The 19558-nt window shown below is 62.3% G+C and overlaps 1 protein-coding gene across 1 annotated transcript in view; it reads right to left on the minus strand.

The window, feature by feature from the left end:
• Positions 1-6405: 6405 nt before the first annotated feature.
• The window catches only part of LOC121274756 (1-phosphatidylinositol 4,5-bisphosphate phosphodiesterase beta-1-like), a 66091-nt gene continuing 52938 nt past the window's right edge, over positions 6406-19558 (minus strand). Inside the window, exons 25-26 of the mRNA XM_041182099.1 lie at positions 7771-7857; positions 6406-6854 (exon numbers count right to left, since the gene is read on the minus strand). Coding sequence (XP_041038033.1) covers positions 6537-6854; positions 7771-7857 — 405 coding nt within the window. The 3' untranslated portion in view covers positions 6406-6536. The remainder of the gene's footprint in view (positions 6855-7770; positions 7858-19558) is intronic.

Genomic DNA, 19558 nt, shown 5'->3' on the forward strand with positions numbered 1-19558 from the left:
TCTCTCTCTCTGACCACCCCCCGCTTCTCTCTCTCTCTCTCTGACCACCCCCCGCGTCTCTCTCTCTCTCTGACCACCCCCCGCGTCTCTCTCTGTCTCTCTGACCACCCCCCGCGTCTCTCTCTCTCTCTGACCACCCCCGCGTCTCTCTCTCTCTCTGACCACCCCCTGCGTCTCTCTCTCTCTCTGACCACCCCCCGCGTCTCTCTCTCTCTCTGACCACCCCCCGCGTCTCTCTCTCTCTGACCACCCCCCGCGTCTCTCTCTCTCTCTGACCACCCCCCACGTCTCTCTCTCTCTCTCTGACCACCCCCCGCGTCTCTCTCTCTCTTTCTGACCACCCCCCGCGTCTCTGTCTCTCTCTCTGACCACCCCCCGCGTCTCTCTCTCTCTCTCTGACCACCCCCCGCGTCTCTCTCTCTCTCTCTCCCTCTGACCAACCCCCGCGTCTCTCTCTCTCTCTCTGACCACCCCCCGCGTCTCTCTCTCTCTCTCTGACCACCCCCCCGCGTCTCTCTCTCTCCCTCTGACCACCCCCCCGTGTCTCTCTCTCTCTCTGACCACCCCCCGCGTCTCTCTCTCTCTCTCTGACCACCCCCCGCGTCTCTCTCTCTCTCTCTGACCACCCCCCGCGTCTCTCTCTCTCTCTCTGACCACCCCCCACGTCTCTCTCTCTCTCTCTCTGACCACCCCCCGCGTCTCTCTCTCTCTCTCTGACCACCCCCCGCGTCTCTCTCTCTGACCACCCCCCACGTCTCTTTCTCTCTCTCTGACCACCCCCCGCGTCTCTCTCTCTGACCACCCCCCGCGTCTCTCTCTCTCTGACCACCCCCCACGTCTCTCTCTCTCTCTCTGACCACCCCCCGCGTCTCTGTCTCTCTCTCTGACCACCCCCCCCAGTCTCTGTCTCTCTCTCTGACCACCCCCCACGTCTCTCTCTCTCTCTCTGACCACCCCCCACGTCTCTCTCTCTCTCTCTGACCACCCCCCGCGTCTCTCTCTCTCTCTGACCACCCCCCGCGTCTCTCTCTCTCTCTCTGACCACCCCCCGCGTCTCTCTCTCTCTCTGACCACCCCCCGCGTCTCTCTCTCTCTCTCTGACCACCCCCCGCGTCTCTCTCTCTGTCTCTGACCACCCCCCGCGTCTCTCTCTCTCTCTCTGACCACCCCCCGCGTCTCTCTCTCTCTGACCACCCCCCGCGTCTCTCTCTCTCTCTCTGACCACCCCCCGCGTCTCTCTCTCTCTCTCTCTCTGACCACCCCCCGCGTCTCTCTCTCTCTCTCTGTCCACCTCCCGCGTCTCTCTCTCTCTCTCTCTCTCTGACCACCCCCCGCGTCTCTGTCTCTCTCTGACCACCCCGTCTCTCTCTCTCTCTGACCACACCCCGCGTCTCTCTCTCTCTCTCTCTGACCACCCCCCGCGTCTGTGTCTCTCTCTCTGACCACCCCCCGCGTCTCTCTCTCTCTCTCTGACCACCCCCCCGCGTCTCTCTCTCTCTCTATGACCACCCCCCGCGTCTCTCTCTCTCTCTCTGACCACCCCCCACGTCTCTCTCTCTCTCTCTGACCACCCCCCGGGTCTCTCTCTCTCTCTCTGACCACCCCCCGCGTCTCTCTCTATCTCTCTCTGACCACCCCCCGCGTCTCACTCTCTCTGACCACCCCCCGCGTCTCTCTCTCTCTCTTACCACCCCCCGCGTCTCTCTCTCTCTCTCTCTGACCACCCCCCGCGTCTCTCTCTCTCTCTCTGACCACCCCCCGCGTCTCTCTCTCTCTCTCTGACCACCCCCCGCGTCTCTCTCTCTCTCTCTCTGACCACCCCCCGCGTCTCTCTCTCTCTCTCTGACCACCCCCCACGTCTCTCTCTCTCTCTCTGACCACCCCCCGGGTCTCTCTCTCTCTCTCTGACCACCCCCCACGTCTCTCTCTCTCTCTCTCTGACCACCCCCCGCGTCTCTCTCTCTCTCTCTGACCACCCCCCGCGTCTCTCTCTCTCTCTCTGACCACCCCCCGCGTCTCTCTCTCTGACCACCCCCCGCGTCTCTCTCTCTCTCTCGCCCTCCTCCTGATGCTTGATTCTAAACAGCACATTACCCTCCCCAGACCTCTCACTGTCCCAACACTCACCAACCAGCCCCTCAAACCCCGGCTCAAACACACTCACCCCCTCCCACGATCACCCCCTCCCACACGCGGCCCCCTCCCACACTCAACCCTTCCCACACTCAACCCTTCCCACACTCAACCCTTCCCACACACGTCCCCCTCCCACACGTCCCCCTCCCACACGTCGCCCTCCCACACGTTCCCCCCCTCCCACACGTTCCCCCCCTCCCACGGGGAAACCGTCCCACATACACACTCACCCCCACCCCCCCCCAACGCACTGTCGGAGGGTCAGTACTGAGGGAGAGCCTCACTGTCGGAGGGTCAGTGCTGAGGGAGAGCCGCACTGTCGGAGGGTCAGTGCTGAGGGAGCGCCGCACTGTCCGAGGGTCAGTGCTGAGGGAGCGCCGCACTGTCCGAGGGTCAGTGCTGAGGGAGCGCCGCACTGTCGGAGGGTCAGTGCTGAGGGAGCGCCGCACTGTCCGAGGGTCAGTGCTGAGGGAGCGCCTCACTGTCGGAGGGTCAGTGCTGAGGGAGCGCCGCACTGTCGGAGGGTCAGTGCTGAGGGAGCGCCGCACTGTCAGAGAGTCAGTGCTGAGGGAGTGCCGCACTGTCGGAGGGTCAGTGCTGAGGGAGCGCCGCACCATCCGAGGGTCAGTGCTGAGGAAACGCCGCGCTGTCGGAGGGTCAGTGCTGAGGGAGCGCCGCACTGTCAGAGGGTCAGCGCTGAGGGAGTGCCGCACTGTCGGAGGGTCAGTGCTGAGGGAACACTCTGAACTGCTGTCCTCATTATTTCTCCTCCATTTCCCTGTACTGGATACATTAAGGAGGTCAGAGATCACAGGGTCAGGGAGCGGTGTAACCTATCCAGGAAGTGTACCTGACCCCAGACGATTGAGAAATGCCCAATCCCATCCCCCTCTCTCAGTCTGAACCTGCCCCACGTTGACCTCAGTGCCTCTGGGGGACGATGGGATTTACACATGGACGAAGGGGTCATGACTGAGATATTAAACTAATACTTTACAGTCGTCTTTAGTGAGGAGGTAGCTGCTAATCAGGCCCTGGTGTCAGAGGAAGAAACTCTGACACTAGGAGGGTTCAACATTGACAAGGAGGAAGCGTTGGATAGACTGTGGGTAACTAAATTTGACAAGGCACCGGGACTGGATGAGATACATATAAGGCTATTGAAGGAAGTGAGAGTAGAAATCGCAGGGACACTGGCCAGAATCTTTCAGTCTTCCCTAGACTCAGGGAAGATGCCAGAGGACTGGAGAATTATAAAAACATTACCCATTTGTTCAATAAAGGCTGTCAGGATAAGCCCAGCAATTACAGACCAGGCAGTTTAACTTCAGAGTGGGGAAGCTTTTAGTGACAATTACTGGGGATAGAATTAATCACATGGAAATATATGGGTTGATAAGGAAGAGGCAGAATGGGTTTCTATAGGGGAAATCGTGTTTAACTAACCTGGAGTTTTTTGAAGAGGTAACAGGAAAGGTTGATGAGGGTAATGCTGTTGATGTGGTGCACATGGACTTCCAAAAGGCATTTGACAGAGTGCCGCACAACTGACTTGTGAAAGAAGTTAGTGCTCATGGAATAAAAGGGACGTTAGTAACACGGATACAGAATTGGCTGAGTAATAGGAAGCAGAGAGTAATGGTCAATGGATATGTTTCAGGCTGGAGGAAGGTTTGTAGTGGAGTTCCCCAGGGGTCGGTATTGGGACCCTTGCTGTTCCTGATATGTATTAATGATCTAGATCTTGGTGTTCAGGGGACAGTTTCAAAGTTTGCAGATGATACAAAGCTTGGGAGTGTTGTGAACTGTGAGGAGGAGGGTGTGGAACTTCAAGAGGACATAGACAAGTTGGTGGAGAGGGCAGATAGGGGGTAGATGAAGTTCAATGTGAGGTGACGCATTTTGGTAGGAAGAACATGGACAGACAATATAAAATAAGGGGTGAAACTTTGAAGAGGGTGCAGGAGCAGAAAGACCTGGGTGTATATGTGCATGGACCATTGAAGGTAACAGGATGGGTGGGGAGAGCAGTGAGTAAAGCATATAGTATCCTGGGCTTTATTAATAGGGGCGTAGAGTACAAGAGCAGGGAGGTTATGCTGAATTTATATAAGACACTTGTTAGAACTCAGCTGGAATATTGTGTACAGTCCTGGGCACCACATTATAGGAAGGATGTGAACACTTTGGAGAGAATGCAGAAGAGGTTTACAAGAATGGTTCCAGGGATGAGAAACTTCAGCTATGCGGATAGATTGGAGAAGTTGGGACTGTTGGAGAGAAGAAGGCTAAGAGATTTGATAGAGAGGTTCAAAATCATGAGAGGGCTGGACAGAGTAGATAGGGAGATTCCTACTCGTAAAAGGATCAAGAATGAGGGGGCACAGATTCAAAGTGATTTGTAAAAGAAGCAAATGTGAGGTGAGAAAACACTTTTTCACACAGCGAGTGGCTCGGGTCTGGAATGAGCTGCCTGGAAGTGTGGGTGGAGGCGGGTTCAATCGAGGCATTCGAGAGGGCGCTGGATGATGGTTTGAATAGAAACAAGGTGCAGGGGTACAGGGGAAAAGGCAGGGGCAATGGTGCTGGGTCACAATGCTCGCTTGGAGAGCTGGGTCCAGGCAGGATGGGCTGAATGGCCTCCCCCTGTGTTGGAATAATTCGGTGATCCTGCAGAACAATAACCCCTGGAGCCAGTTCTCAGACAGGTCAGGGCTACACGATAAAGACACCAAAAGTAAAATCCAGCGTAAGGAAATCACTCTTTAATCTTTACATATCCAATATATTATATCAATAATCCGATTACATACACATCAAAGTTCTCCACGTACCAAGGTCCCTTTTTTAAATGAATAATTCACCCTGTCATAAACATTTAAAAAAAAAATACATTACAGACTCAGCGCAGAGAGGAGGGTCCATTCTGTTTCCCAAACCCCCCCCCCCAAGTTTGTACGGGCGAGGTGAGGGTCAACTGAGAGAGGGCGTGAGAGACAGGGAGAGAGAGAGAGAGAGAGAGACTCCCCCTCAATCTCGTTCAGGGTAAAGTGGGATTAGGTGGGTGACAGAGACCACCCCCACCTGAGAGTTCCAGGCTGGAGACAGAGACAGACCCTGGGGGGTCCCGCTTGGGAATTTTGGAGGCGGAAGGTCCACCGGTCCCCCATTTTTCACCAAATCGCCTCTCCCATCGACATTCCCACGGGACCCGCTCGCGTTCCCACCTCTGGGGTCCACTTCAGCTTCTCCCCTAATGGCCACACACCCACCAACAAGCAAACACCACCCCCACCCCCCACCCCAACCCCCACCAACTTTCAGCTGAACCTCATTTCGTGCTTCGATCAACACTTTAAAAACTGTCCCGAGAGTCCAGCCCGGGGATGACCACCGGTCCCCCCTTCTACTCAAGCCCCATCCCGAAGCCAAGCGAGTCCCCTTTTAATTGCAGTTGACCAGGAAAAAGGAGTCGAAGTACCGGCTGCGGACAGCAGGTGGTGCCCGCGCTCCACCGGCGCCCAGGGGGCTGGCACTGCCACCTGGTGGCTGCCTGGGAGTTGGCTTCAGGAGAAAGTTATAGGGAGGGTCCCCAATTTCAGGGGGATTAGGTGGAGAAGGTTGGGGGGGTGGGGTGTATAGATGGGGGTGGGGGGGGGTGGGATGGGGGGGCGGTGGGAGAGAGAGACAGAGACAGAGAGACAGAGAGAGAGACAGAGGGAGAGACAGAGGGAGAGACAGAGGGAGAGACAGAGGGAGAGACAGAGGGAGAGACAGAGGGAGAGACAGAGGGAGAGACAGAGAGACAGAGAGAGAGACAGAGAGAGAGCGACAGAGAGAGACAGAGAGAGAGAGACAGAGAGAGAGAGACAGAGAGAGAGAGACAGAGAGAGAGACAGAGTCAGAGAGAGAGAGACAGGGAGAGAGCGACAGAGAGAGACAGAGAGAGAGAGACAGAGAGAGAGACAGAGAGAGAGACAGAGTCAGAGAGAGAGAGACAGACAGAGAGACAGACAGAGAGAGACAGAGAGAGAGACAGAGAGAGAGACAGAGAGAGAGACAGAGTCAGAGAGAGAGAGACAGAGAGAGAGAGACAGAGAGGGTCAGAGAGAGACAGAGAGAGAGAGACAGAGAGAGACAGAGAGAGACAGAGAGAGAGACAGAGAGAGAGACAGAGAGAGAGACAGAGAGAGAGACAGACAGAGAGAGACAGAGAGAGAGACAGAGTCAGAGAGAGAGTCAGAGAGAGAGAGACAGAGAGAGAGAGACAGAGAGGGTCAGAGAGAGACAGAGAGAGACAGAGAGAGAGACAGAGAGAGAGACAGAGAGAGAGACAGAGAGAGAGACAGAGAGAGAGACAGACAGAGATAGAGAGTCGGGGGGGGGGTGGGGAAACGCCCTCACAAGATGGTGGTGAGATCCTCCTCCCTGTCCTGGAGCCCATGGCCAGTGGAGATGTGGGTGGTCAGTGAGAGGCTGCTCCCCCCTCCCTCGCTGCTGCAGCTTGTGCCCCCCGCCTCTCGGAGAGGAGATGGGCCTGGCTGGTGGGTCCCACAGGAGGAGCCCGAGTCGGGGTCTTGGGCAATGTCCTGCTCCTCATTGTCCTGCTCCTCCCTCGGCCCTCGGCAGCTCTCCTCCTCCCATCGGAGGAAGGTCCGAATCTCCTCATGCAGGCGGCCCAGCTCACTCTCACACTCCTGTTCCAGAAGCTTCTGACACTGCCGAGGGGAGGGGGGTGGGGGAAGAGAGAGAGAGAGAGAGAGGGTTCAGAGGTCAGTCTTGGACTTTTACCCCACCCCCCCCACCCCCGGTATACTCAGGGCCTCCGGCTGCCCCTCGGTATTTCACCCTCCACTCCCCCAATCATGCCCCTGTCTACAAGGGGTGGCTGGCTATTCGACTCTAGTAGGCATCGCCTTCACGATGATGATGATGATGAGGAAGCGAATTGGAGGGAGGTGGGGAACTGAGGAGTGTGGAAGATATCGGGGGAGGTTGGTGGAGGGGGGGCGGCGGGGTGGTGGTTGAGAATAAACATCTTCGGAAAGGCACAAGCGAAGCCTCACTGGATTGGTCCCTGGGGTGAGGGGTGTCCTATCATGAGAGGCTGAGTAAATCGGGTTTATAGTCTCCGGAGTTTCGGAGAATGAGAGGGGATCTGACTGAAACCTACAGGATTCTGAAGGGGATGTGACAGGGCGGGCGCTGGGAGATTGTTCCCGCTGGTCGGAGAATCTAAAACACGGGAATCCGGTCTCCGGATAAGGGGCAGATCATTTCGGACTGAGATGTGGGGAAATCTCTTCACTCAGAGGGTTGTGAATCTTTGGAACTCTCTACCCCAGAGGATTGTGGATGCTCCTTCGTTGAGTACGTTTAAGGCTGAGGGATAGACAGATTTTCGGTCTCTTGGGGAATCGAGGGATATGGGGAGCGGGTGGGGAAGTGGAGGTGGAAGTGGGGGGGGAATAAAGGTTGTTGGGTGGGGGGTGGAGGGGGGTTAAAGGGGGGTAAATGGGGCGGAGGGGGGTAAATGGGGCGGAGGGGGGGTAAATGGGGAGGAGGGGGTAAATGGGGCGGAGGGGGGGTAAATGGGGCGGAGGGGGGGCAAATGGGGGTCCCCACGCCGCTCACCTTGGGTTCCTGGTCATCGATCTGCTTGATGATTTCACGATGTTTCAGGACCAGACGCTCCTGACGTTTCAACTGTCCATTCTCCAGCTAGGATTGAAAAAGAGGGACAGGAATCAGGGGGGGAATGAGGTGGGGGAGCGAGTGTGCAGAGTGGGGGGGGAGCGAGTGTGCAGAGTGGGGGGGTAGTAGTGAGTGTGCAGAGTGGGGGGGTAGTAGTGAGTGTGCAGAGTGGGGTGGGGAGTGAGTGTGCAGAGTGGGGGGGGTAGCGAGTGTGCAGAGTGGGGGTGGGGAGTGAGTGTGCAGAGTGGGGGGGAGTGAGTGTGCAGAGTGGGGGGGTAGTAGTGAGTGTGCAGAGTGGGGGGGTAGTAGTGAGTGTGCAGAGTGGGGGGGTAGTAGTGAGTGTGCAGAGTGGGGGTGGGGAGTGAGTGTGCAGAGTGGGTGGGGAGTGAGTGTGCAGAGTGGGGGGGGAGCGAGTGTGCAGAGTGGGGGGGGGGGAGCGAGTGTGCAGAGTGGGGTGGGGAGTGAGTGTGCAGAGTGGGGGGGTAGCGAGTGTGCAGAGTGGGGGGGGAGTAGTGAGTGTGCAGAGTGGGGGTAGTAGTGAGTGTGCAGAGTGGGGGGGTAGTGAGTGTGCAGAGTGGGGGGGCAGTGAGTGTGCAGAGTGGGGGGGCAGTGAGTGTGCAGAGTGGGGGGGGGGGTAGCGAGTGTGCAGAGTGGGGGTGGGGAGTGAGTGTGCAGAGTGGGGGGGGGGTAGCGAGTGTGCAGAGTGGGGGGGGAGCGAGTGTGCAGAGTGGGGGGGGAGCGAGTGTGCAGAGTGGGGGGGTGGGGAGTGAGTGTGCAGAGTGGGGGGGGTAGCGAGTGTGCAGAGTGGGGGGGGTAGCGAGTGTGCAGAGTGGGGGGAGCGAGTGTGCAGAGTGGGGGGGGGAGTGAGTGTGAAGAGTGGGGGGGGAGCGAGTGTGCAGAGTGGGGGGGGGGAGTGAGTGTGCAGAGTGGGGGGGGGCAGTGAGTGTGCAGAGTGGGGGGGGGAGCGAGTGTGCAGAGTGGGGGGGGAGCGAGTGTGCAGAGTGGGGGGGGGAGTGAGTGTGCAGAGTGGGGGGGGTGGGTAGTGAGTGTGCAGAGTGGGGGTGGGGAGTGAGTGTGCAGAGTGGGGGGTAGTAGTGAGTGTGCAGAGTGGGGGGGGAGTGAGTGTGCAGAGTGGGGGTGGGGGAGTGAGTGTGCAGAGTGGGGGGGGGAGCGAGTGTGCAGAGTGGGGGGGGTAGCGAGTGTGCAGAGTGGGGGGGTAGCGAGTGTGCAGAGTGGGGGGGGGCAGTGAGTGTGCAGAGTGGGGGGGGAGTGAGTGTGCAGAGTGGGGGGGTGGGTAGTGAGTGTGCAGAGTGGGGGTGGGGAGTGAGTGTGCAGAGTGGGGTGGGGAGTGAGTGTGCAGAGTGGGGGGTAGTAGTGAGTGTGCAGAGTGGGGGGGGGAGTGAGTGTGCAGAGTGGGGGTGGGGGAGTGAGTGTGCAGAGTGGGGGGGCAGTGAGTGTGCAGAGTGGGGGGGGTAGCGAGTGTGCAGAGTGGGGGGGGGAGTGAGTGTGCAGAGTGGGGGTGGGGAGTGAGTGTGCAGAGTGGGGGGGGGAGCGAGTGTGCAGAGTGGGTGGGGAGTGAGTGTGCAGAGTGGGGGGGGGGGAGCGAGTGTGCAGAGTGGGGGGGGGAGCGAGTGTGCAGAGTGGGTGGGGAGTGAGTGTGCAGAGTGGGGGTGGGGGGAGCGAGTGTGCAGAGTGGGGGGGGGGAGCGAGTGTGCAGAGTGGGGGGGGAGCGAGTGTGCAGAGTGGGGTGGGGAGTGAGTGTGCAGAGTGGGGTGGGGAGTGAGTGTGCAGAGTGGGGGGGGGAGTGAGTGTGCAGAGTGGGGGGGGGAGCGAGTGTGCAGAGTGGGGTGGGGAGTGAGTGTGCAGAGTGGGGGGGAGTGTGTGTGCAGAGTGGGGGGGGGAGTGAGTGTGCAGAGTGGGGGGGAGTGTGTGTGCAGAGTGGGGGGGGGGAGTGAGTGTGCAGAGTGGGGGGGGGGCAGTGAGTGTGCAGAGTGGGGGGGGGGAGTGAGTGTGCAGAGTGGGGGGGAGTGTGTGTGCAGAGTGGGGGTGGGGAGTGAGTGTGCAGAGTGGGGGGGGGCAGTGAGTGTGCAGAGTGGGGGTAGTAGTGAGTGTGCAGAGTGGGGGTGGGGAGTGAGTGTGCAGAGTGGGGGGGGGGAGTGAGTGTGCAGAGTGGGGGGGGGAGTGAGTGTGCAGAGTGGGGTGGGGAGTGAGTGTGCAGAGTGGGGTGGGGAGTGAGTGTGCAGAGTGGGGTGGGGAGTGAGTGTGCAGAGTGGGGGTAGTAGTGAGTGTGCAGAGTGGGGGTAGTAGTGAGTGTACAGAGTGGGGGTGGGGGAGTGAGTGTGCAGAGTGGGGGGGGGGAGTGAGTGTGCAGAGTGGGGGTGGGGAGTGAGTGTGCAGAGTGGGGTGGGGAGTGAGTGTGCAGAGTGGGGTGGGGAGTGAGTGTGCAGAGTGGGGGTAGTAGTGAGTGTGCAGAGTGGGGGGTAGTAGTGAGTGTACAGAGTGGGGGTGGGGGAGTGAGTGTGCAGAGTGGGGGGGCAGTGAGTGTGCAGAGTGGGGGGGTAGCGAGTGTGCAGAGTGGGGGGGGGAGCGAGTGTGCAGAGTGGGGGTGGGGGAGCGAGTGTGCAGAGTGGGTGGGGAGTGAGTGTGCAGAGTGGGGGGGGGAGCGAGTGTGCAGAGTGGGGGTGGGGGAGCGAGTGTGCAGAGTGGGGGGGGGAGCGAGTGTGCAGAGTGGGGTGGGGAGTGTGTGTGCAGAGTGGGGGGGTAGTAGTGAGTGTGCAGAGTGGGGGGGGGAGCGAGTGTGCAGAGTGGGGTGGGGAGTGAGTGTGCAGAGTGGGGGGGGTAGCGAGTGTGCAGAGTGGGGGTGGGGAGTGAGTGTGCAGAGTGGGGGGGAGTGAGTGTGCAGAGTGGGGGGGTAGTAGTGAGTGTGCAGAGTGGGGGGGTAGTAGTGAGTGTGCAGAGTGGGGGGGTAGTAGTGAGTGTGCAGAGTGGGGGTGGGGAGTGAGTGTGCAGAGTGGGTGGGGAGTGAGTGTGCAGAGTGGGGGGGGGGAGCGAGTGTGCAGAGTGGGGGGGGGGAGCGAGTGTGCAGAGTGGGGTGGGGAGTGAGTGTGCAGAGTGGGGGGGTAGCGAGTGTGCAGAGTGGGGGGGGAGTAGTGAGTGTGCAGAGTGGGGGTAGTAGTGAGTGTGCAGAGTGGGGGGGTAGTGAGTGTGCAGAGTGGGGGGGCAGTGAGTGTGCAGAGTGGGGGGGCAGTGAGTGTGCAGAGTGGGGGGGGGTAGCGAGTGTGCAGAGTGGGGGTGGGGAGTGAGTGTGCAGAGTGGGGGGGGGTAGCGAGTGTGCAGAGTGGGGGGGGAGCGAGTGTGCAGAGTGGGGGGGGAGCGAGTGTGCAGAGTGGGGGGGGTGGGGAGTGAGTGTGCAGAGTGGGGGGGGGTAGCGAGTGTGCAGAGTGGGGGGGGTAGCGAGTGTGCAGAGTGGGGGGGGAGCGAGTGTGCAGAGTGGGGGGGGAGTGAGTGTGCAGAGTGGGGGGGTGGGTAGTGAGTGTGCAGAGTGGGGGTGGGGAGTGAGTGTGCAGAGTGGGGGGTAGTAGTGAGTGTGCAGAGTGGGGGGGGAGTGAGTGTGCAGAGTGGGGGTGGGGGAGTGAGTGTGCAGAGTGGGGGTGGGGAGCGAGTGTGCAGAGTGGGGGGGGTAGCGAGTGTGCAGAGTGGGGGGGGTAGCGAGTGTGCAGAGTGGGGGGGGGCAGTGAGTGTGCAGAGTGGGGGGGGGCAGTGAGTGTGCAGAGTGGGGGGGGAGTGAGTGTGCAGAGTGGGGGGGTGGGTAGTGAGTGTGCAGAGTGGGGGTGGGGAGTGAGTGTGCAGAGTGGGGTGGGGAGTGAGTGTGCAGAGTGGGGGGTAGTAGTGAGTGTGCAGAGTGGGGGGGGAGTGAGTGTGCAGAGTGGGGGTGGGGGAGTGAGTGTGCAGAGTGGGGGGGCAGTGAGTGTGCAGAGTGGGGGGGTAGCGAGTGTGCAGAGTGGGGGGGGGAGTGAGTGTGCAGAGTGGGGGTGGGGAGTGAGTGTGCAGAGTGGGGGGGGGAGCGAGTGTGCAGAGTGGGTGGGGAGTGAGTGTGCAGAGTGGGGGGGGGAGCGAGTGTGCAGAGTGGGGGGGGGAGCGAGTGTGCAGAGTGGGTGGGGAGTGAGTGTGCAGAGTGGGGGTGGGGGAGCGAGTGTGCAGAGTGGGGGGGGGAGCGAGTGTGCAGAGTGGGGGGGGAGCGAGTGTGCAGAGTGGGGTGGGGAGTGAGTGTGCAGAGTGGGGTGGGGGAGTGAGTGTGCAGAGTGGGGGGGAGTGTGTGTGCAGAGTGGGGGGGGGAGTGAGTGTGCAGAGTGGGGGGGAGTGTGTGTGCAGAGTGGGGGGGGGAGTGAGTGTGCAGAGTGGGGGGGGGCAGTGAGTGTGCAGAGTGGGGTGGGGAGTGAGTGTGCAGAGTGGGGGGGAGTGTGTGTGCAGAGTGGGGGTGGGGAGTGAGTGTGCAGAGTGGGGGGGGGCAGTGAGTGTGCAGAGTGGGGGTAGTAGTGAGTGTGCAGAGTGGGGGGGGAGTGAGTGTGCAGAGTGGGGGTGGGGAGTGAGTGTGCAGAGTGGGGTGGGGAGTGAGTGTGCAGAGTGGGGGTGGGGAGTGAGTGTGCAGAGTGGGGGGGGGAGTGAGTGTGCAGAGTGGGGGGGGGGGGAGTGAGTGTGCAGAGTGGGGTGGGGAGTGAGTGTGCAGAGTGGGGTGGGGAGTGAGTGTGCAGAGTGGGGTGGGGAGTGAGTGTGCAGAGTGGGGGTAGTAGTGAGTGTGCAGAGTGGGGGTAGTAGTGAGTGTACAGAGTGGGGGTGGGGGAGTGAGTGTGCAGAGTGGGGGGGGGAGTGAGTGTGCAGAGTGGGGGTGGGGAGTGAGTGTGCAGAGTGGGGGGGAGTGAGTGTGCAGAGTGGGGTGGGGAGTGAGTGTGCAGAGTGGGGGTAGTAGTGAGTGTGCAGAGTGGGGGTAGTAGTGAGTGTACAGAGTGGGGGTGGGGGAGTGAGTGTGCAGAGTGGGGGGGCAGTGAGTGTGCAGAGTGGGGGGGGGTAGCGAGTGTGCAGAGTGGGGGGGGGGAGCGAGTGTGCAGAGTGGGGGTGGGGGAGCGAGTGTGCAGAGTGGGTGGGGAGTGAGTGTGCAGAGTGGGGGGGGGGGGAGCGAGTGTGCAGAGTGGGGGTGGGGGAGCGAGGGTGCAGAGTGGGGGGGGGAGCGAGTGTGCAGAGTGGGGTGGGGAGTGTGTGTGCAGAGTGGGGGGGTAGTAGTGAGTGTGCAGAGTGGGGGGGGGAGCGAGTGTGCAGAGTGGGGTGGGGAGTGTGTGTGCAGAGTGGGGGGGGAGCGAGTGTGCAGAGTGGGGTGGGGAGTGAGTGTGCAGAGTGGGGTGGGGAGTGAGTGTGCAGAGTGGGGGGGAGTGTGTGTGCAGAGTGGGGTGGGGAGTGAGTGTGCAGAGTGGGGTGGGGAGTGAGTGTGCAGAGTGGGGGGGAGTGTGTGTGCAGAGTGGGGGGGGGAGTGAGTGTGCAGAGTGGGGGGGAGTGTGTGTGCAGAGTGGGGGGGGGTAGCGAGTGTGCAGAGTGGGGGTGGGGAGTGAGTGTGCAGAGTGGGGGTGGGGAGTGAGTGTGCAGAGTGGGGGGGGGAGTGTGTGTGCAGAGTGGGGGGGGGGGTAGCGAGTGTGCAGAGTGGGGGTGGGGAGTGAGTGTGCAGAGTGGGGGTGGGGAGTGAGTGTGCAGAGTGGGGGGGAGTGTGTGTGCAGAGTGGGGGGGGGTAGCGAGTGTGCAGAGTGGGGGTGGGGAGTGAGTGTGCAGAGTGGGGGTGGGGAGTGAGTGTGCAGAGTGGGGGTGGGGAGTGAGTGTGCAGAGTGGGGGTGGGGAGTGAGTGTGCAGAGTGGGGGTGGGGAGTGAGTGTGCAGAGTGGGGGTGGGGAGTGAGTGTGCAGAGTGGGGGTGGGGAGTGAATGTGCAGAGTGGGGGGGTAGTAGTGAGTGTGCAGAGTGGGGGTGGGGAGTGAATGTGCAGAGTGGGGGGGTAGTAGTGAGTGTGCAGAGTGGGGGTGGGGAGTGAATGTGCAGAGTGGGGGGGTAGTAGTGAGTGTGCAGAGTGGGGGTGGGGAGTGAGTGTGCAGAGTGGGGGGGGGGTAGCGAGTGTGCAGAGTGGGGGGGGGGAGTGAGTGTGCAGAGTGGGGGGGGGAGCGAGTGTGCAGAGTGGGGGTGGGGAGTGAGTGTGCAGAGTGGGGGTGGGCAGTGAGTGTGCAGAGTGGGGGTGGGGAGTGAGTGTGCAGAGTGGGGGTGGGGAGTGAGTGTGCAGAGTGGGGGTGGGGAGTGAGTGTGCAGAGTGGGGGTGGGGAGTGAGTGTGCAGAGTGGGGGTGGGGAGTGAGTGTGCAGAGTGGGGGTAGTAGTGAGTGTGCAGAGTGGGGGTAGTAGTGAGTGTGCAGAGTGGGGGTGGGGAGCGAGTGTGCAGAGTGGGGGGGGAGTGAGTGTGCAGAGTGGGGGGGGGGAGTGAGTGTGCAGAGTGGGGGTGGGGAGTGAGTGTGCAGAGTGGGGGTGGGGAGTGAGTGTGCAGAGTGGGGGGGGGGCAGTGAGTGTGCAGAGTGGGGGTAGTAGTGAGTGTGCAGAGTGGGGGGGGAGCGAGTGTGCAGAGTGGGGGGGGGAGCGAGTGTGCAGAGTGGGGGTGGGGAGTGAGTGTGCAGAGTGGGGGTAGTAGTGAGTGTGCAGAGTGGGGGTAGTAGTGAGTGTACAGAGTGGGGGTGGGGAGTGAGTGTGCAGAGTGGGGGGGGTAGCGAGTGTGCAGAGTGGGGGGGTAGCGAGTGTGCAGAGTGGGGGGGTAGCGAGTGTGCAGAGTGGGGGGGGGTAGCGAGTGTGCAGAGTGGGGGTGGGGAGTGAGTGTGCAGAGTGGGGGTGGGGAGTGAGTGTGCAGAGTGGGGGTGGGGAGTGAGTGTGCAGAGTGGGGGTGGGGAGTGAGTGTGCAGAGTGGGGGGGGTAGTAGTGAGTGTGCAGAGTGGGGGTGGGGAGTGAGTGTGCAGAGTGGGGGTGGGAGTGAGTGTGCAGAGTGGGGGTGGGGAGTGAGTGTGCAGAGTGGGGGGGTAGTAGTGAGTGTGCAGAGTGGGGGTGGGGAGTGTGTGTGCAGAGTGGGGGGGGGTAGCGAGTGTGCAGAGTGGGGTGGGGAGTGAGTGTGCAGAGTGGGGGTGGGGAGTGAGTGTGCAGAGTGGGGGGGTAGTAGTGAGTGTGCAGAGTGGGGGTGGGGAGTGAGTGTGCAGAGTGGGGGTGGGGAGTGAGTGTGCAGAGTGGGGGTGGGTAGTGAGTGTGCAGAGTGGGGGGGTAGTGAGTGTGCAGAGTGGGGGTGGGGAGTGAGTGTGCAGAGTGGGGGTGGGGAGTGAGTGTGCAGAGTGGGGGGGTAGTAGTGAGTGTGCAGAGTGGGGGGGTAGTGAGTGTGCAGAGTGGGGGTGGGGAGTGAGTGTGCAGAGTGGGGGGGGGGTAGCGAGTGTGCAGAGTGGGGGGGTAGCGAGTGTGCAGAGTGGGGGGGAGTGAGTGTGCAGAGTGGGGGGGTAGTAGTGAGTGTGCAGAGTGGGGGGGGGTAGCGAGTGTGCAGAGTGGGGGGGGGAGCGAGTGTGCAGAGTGGGGGTGGGGAGTGAGTGTGCAGAGTGGGGGGGGAGCGAGTGTGCAGAGTGGGGGGGGGAGCGAGTGTGCAGAGTGGGGGTGGGGAGTGAGTGTGCAGAGTGGGGGGGGGCAGTGAGTGTGCAGAGTGGGGGGGGAGTGAGTGTGCAGAGTGGGGGGGTAGTAGTGAGTGTGCAGAGTGGGGGTAGTAGTGAGTGTGCAGAGTGGGGGTAGTAGTGAGTGTGCAGAGTGGGGGTGGGGAGTGAGTGTGCAGAGTGGGGGGGGGGGTAGCGAGTGTGCAGAGTGGGGGGGGGAGCGAGTGTGCAGAGTGGGGGTGGGGAGTGAGTGTGCAGAGTGGGGGGGGGGCAGTGAGTGTGCAGAGTGGGGGGGGGGAGTGAGTGTGCAGAGTGGGGGGGGGGAGTGAGTGTGCAGAGTGGGGGTGGGGAGTGAGTGTGCAGAGTGGGGGGTAGCGAGTGTGCAGAGTGGGGGGGGTAGCGAGTGTGCAGAGTGGGGGGGGTAGCGAGTGTGCAGAGTGGGAGGGGGGCAGTGAGTGTGCAGAGTGGGGGGGTAGCGAGTGTGCAGAGTGGGGGGGTAGCGAGTGTGCAGAGTGGGGGGGGGCAGTGAGTGTGCAGAGTGGGGGGGTAGCGAGTGTGCAGAGTGGGGGGGGGAGTGAGTGTGCAGAGTGGGGGTGGGGAGTGAGTGTGCAGAGTGGGGGTAGTAGTGAGTGTGCAGAGTGGGGGGGAAGCGAGTGTGCAGAGTGGGGGGGGGCAGTGAGTGTGCAGAGTGGGGGTAGTAGTGAGTGTGCAGAGTGGGGGGAAGCGAGTGTGCAGAGTGGGGGTGGGGAGTGAGTGTGCAGAGTGGGGGGGTAGCGAGTGTGCAGAGTGGGGGGGGGAGTGAGTGTGCAGAGTGGGGGGGGCAGTGAGTGTGCAGAGTGGGGGGGGGGAGTGAGTGTGCAGAGTGGGGGGGGAGTGAGTGTGCAGAGTGGGGGGGGAGTGAGTGTGCAGAGTGGGGGGGGCAGTGAGTGTGCAGAGTGGGGGGGGAGTGAGTGTGCAGAGTGGGGGGGGAGTGAGTGTGCAGAGTGGGGGGGGAGTGAGTGTGCAGAGTGGGGTGGGAGTGAGTGTGCAGAGTGGGGGTGGGGAGTGAGTGTGCAGAGTGGGGGGGGAGTGAGTGTGCAGAGTGGGGGTGGGGAGTGAGTGTGCAGAGTGGGGGGGTAGTAGTGAGTGTGCAGAGTGGGGGTGGGGAGTGAGTGTGCAGAGTGGGGGGGGGTAGCGAGTGTGCAGAGTGGGGGGGTAGCGAGTGTGCAGAGTGGGGGTGGGGAGTGAGTGTGCAGAGTGGGGGTGGGGAGTGAGTGTGCAGAGTGGGGGGGGAGTGAGTGTGCAGAGTGGGGGTGGGGAGTGAGTGTGCAGAGTGGGGGGGTAGTAGTGAGTGTGCAGAGTGGGGGTGGGGAGTGAGTGTGCAGAGTGGGGGGGGGGTGGTAGCGAGTGTGCAGAGTGGGGGGGGGGGGAGCGAGTGTGCAGAGTGGGGGTGGGGAGTGAGTGTGCAGAGTGGGGGGGTAGTAGTGAGTGTGCAGAGTGGGGGTGGGGAGTGAGTGTGCAGAGTGGGGGGGGGGTAGCGAGTGTGCAGAGTGGGGGGGGTAGCGAGTGTGCAGAGTGGGGGGGGGTAGCGAGTGTGCAGAGTGGGAGGGGGGCAGTGAGTGTGCAGAGTGGGGGGGGTAGCGAGTGTGCAGAGTGGGGGGGGTAGCGAGTGTGCAGAGTGGGGGGGGGCAGTGAGTGTGCAGAGTGGGAGGGGGGGAGTGAGTGTGCAGAGTGGGGGGGGGAGTGAGTGTGCAGAGTGGGGGGGGTAGCGAGTGTGCAGAGTGGGGGGGGAGCGAGTGTGCAGAGTGGGGGGGGAGGGAGGTGTGCAGAGTGGGGGGGGAGTGAGTGTGCAGAGTGGGGGTGGGGAGTGAGTGTGCAGAGTGGGGGTGGGGGAGTGAGTGTGCAGAGTGGGGGGGGGGTAGCGAGTGTGCAGAGTGGGGGGGGTAGCGAGTGTGCAGAGTGGGGGGGAGCAGTGAGTGTGCAGAGTGGGGGGGGTAGCGAGTGTGCAGAGTGGGGGGGGGAGTGAGTGTGCAGAGTGGGGGGGGAGTGAGTGTGCAGAGTGGGGGGGTAGCGAGTGTGCACAGTGGGGGGGGGGAGTGAGTGTGCAGAGTGGGGGGGGCAGTGAGTGTGCATAGTGGGGGGGGAGTGAGTGTGCAGAGTGGGGGGGGCAGTGGAGTGTGCAGAGTGGGGGGGGCAGTGAGTGTGCAGAGTGGGGGGGGTAGCGAGTGTACAGAGTGGGGGTAGTAGTGAGTGTGCAGAGTGGGGGGGGGCAGTGAGTGTGCAGAGGTGGGGGGGGGAGTGAGTGTGCAGAGTGGGGGGGGGAGTGAGTGTGCAGAGTGGGGGGGGAGCGAGTGTGCAGAGTGGGGGGGGGGCAGTGAGTGTGCAGAGTGGGGGGGGGCAGTGAGTGTGCAGAGTGGGGGGGGAGCGAGTGTGCAGAGTGGGGGTGGGGAGTGAGTGTGCAGAGTGGGGGGGGGAGTGAGTGTGAAGAGTGGGGGGGGAGCGAGTGTGCAGAGTGGGGGGGGGAGTGAGTGTGCAGAGTGGGGGGGGGGCAGTGAGTGTGCAGAGTGGGGGGGGTAGCGAGTGTGCAGAGTGGGGGGGTAGCGAGTGTGCAGAGTGGGGGGGTAGTAGTGAGTGTGCAGAGTGGGGGGGGGGAGCGAGTGTGCAGAGTGGGGGGGGGGTAGCGAGTGTGCAGAGTGGGGGGGGCAGTGAGTGTGCAGAGTGGGGGGGTAGCGAGTGTGCAGAGTGGGGGGGCAGTGAGTGTGCAGAGTGGGGGGGGAGCGAGTGTGCAGAGTGGGGGGGGTAGCGAGTGTGCAGAGTGGGGGGGCAGTGAGTGTGCAGAGTGGGGGGGTAGTAGTGAGTGTGCAGAGTGGGGGGGGTAGCGAGTGTGCATAGTGGGGGGGGAGTGAGTGTGCAGAGTGGGGGGGGGGGGGGGGGGGTAGCGAGTGTGCAGAGTGGGGTGGGGAGTGAGTGTGCAGAGTGGGGGGGTAGTAGTGAGTGTGCAGAGTGGGGGGGTAGCGAGTGTGCAGAGTGGGGGGGCAGTGAGTGTGCAGAGTGGGGGGGTAGTAGTGAGTGTGCAGAGTGGGGGGGTAGCGAGTGTGCAGAGTGGGGGGGGCAGTGAGTGTGCAGAGTGGGGGGGTAGTAGTGAGTGTGCAGAGTGGGGGGGTAGCGAGTGTGCAGAGTGGGGGGGGAGTGAGTGTGCAGAGTGGGGGGGGGTAGCGAGTGTGCAGAGTGGGGTGGGGAGTGAGTGTGCAGAGTGGGGGGGTAGTAGTGAGTGTGCAGAGTGGGGGTGGGGAGTGAGTGTGCAGAGTCGGGGGGGGGGTAGCGAGTGTGCAGAGTGGGGTGGGGAAGTGAGTGTGCAGAGTGGGGGGGGGGTAGCGAGTGTGCAGAGTGGGGTGGGGAGTGAGTGTGCAGAGTGGGGGGGTAGTGAGTGTGCAGAGTGGGGGGGGAGTGAGTGTGCAGAGTGGGGGGGGAGGTGAGTGTGCAGAGTGGGGGGGGAGTGAGTGTGCAGAGTGGGGGGGGAGCGAGTGTGCAGAGTGGGGGGGGAGCGAGTGTGCAGAGTGGGGGGGGAGCGAGTGTGCAGAGTGGGGGTGGGGAGTGAGTGTGCAGAGTGGGGGGGGGGGGGGGTAGCGAGTGTGCAGAGTGGGGGTGGGGAGTGAGTGTGCAGAGTGGGGGGGTAGTAGTGAGTGTGCAGAGTTGGGGGGGGAGTGAGTGTGCAGAGTCGGGGGGGGGGGTAGCGAAGTGTGCAGAGTGGGGTGGGGAGTGAGTGTGCAGAGTGGGGGGGGGGGTAGCGAGTGTGCAGAGTGGGGTGGGGAGTGAGTGTGCAGAGTGGGGGGGTAGTGAGTGTGCAGAGTGGGGGTGGGGCAGTGAGTGTGCAGAGTGGGGTGGGGAGTGAGTGTGCAGAGTCGGGGGGGGTAGCGCGTGTGCAGAGTGGGGTGGGGAGTGAGTGTGCAGAGTGGGGGGGGGTAGCGAGTGTGCAGAGTGGGGGGGGGGGAGCGAGTGTGCAGAGTGGGGGTGGGGAGTGAGTGTGCAGAGTGGGGGGGAGCGAGTGTGCAGAGT

The sequence above is a fragment of the Carcharodon carcharias genome, assembly GCF_017639515.1.
Source record: "Carcharodon carcharias isolate sCarCar2 chromosome 37 unlocalized genomic scaffold, sCarCar2.pri SUPER_37_unloc_7, whole genome shotgun sequence".
Lineage (NCBI taxonomy): Eukaryota > Metazoa > Chordata > Chondrichthyes > Lamniformes > Lamnidae > Carcharodon > Carcharodon carcharias.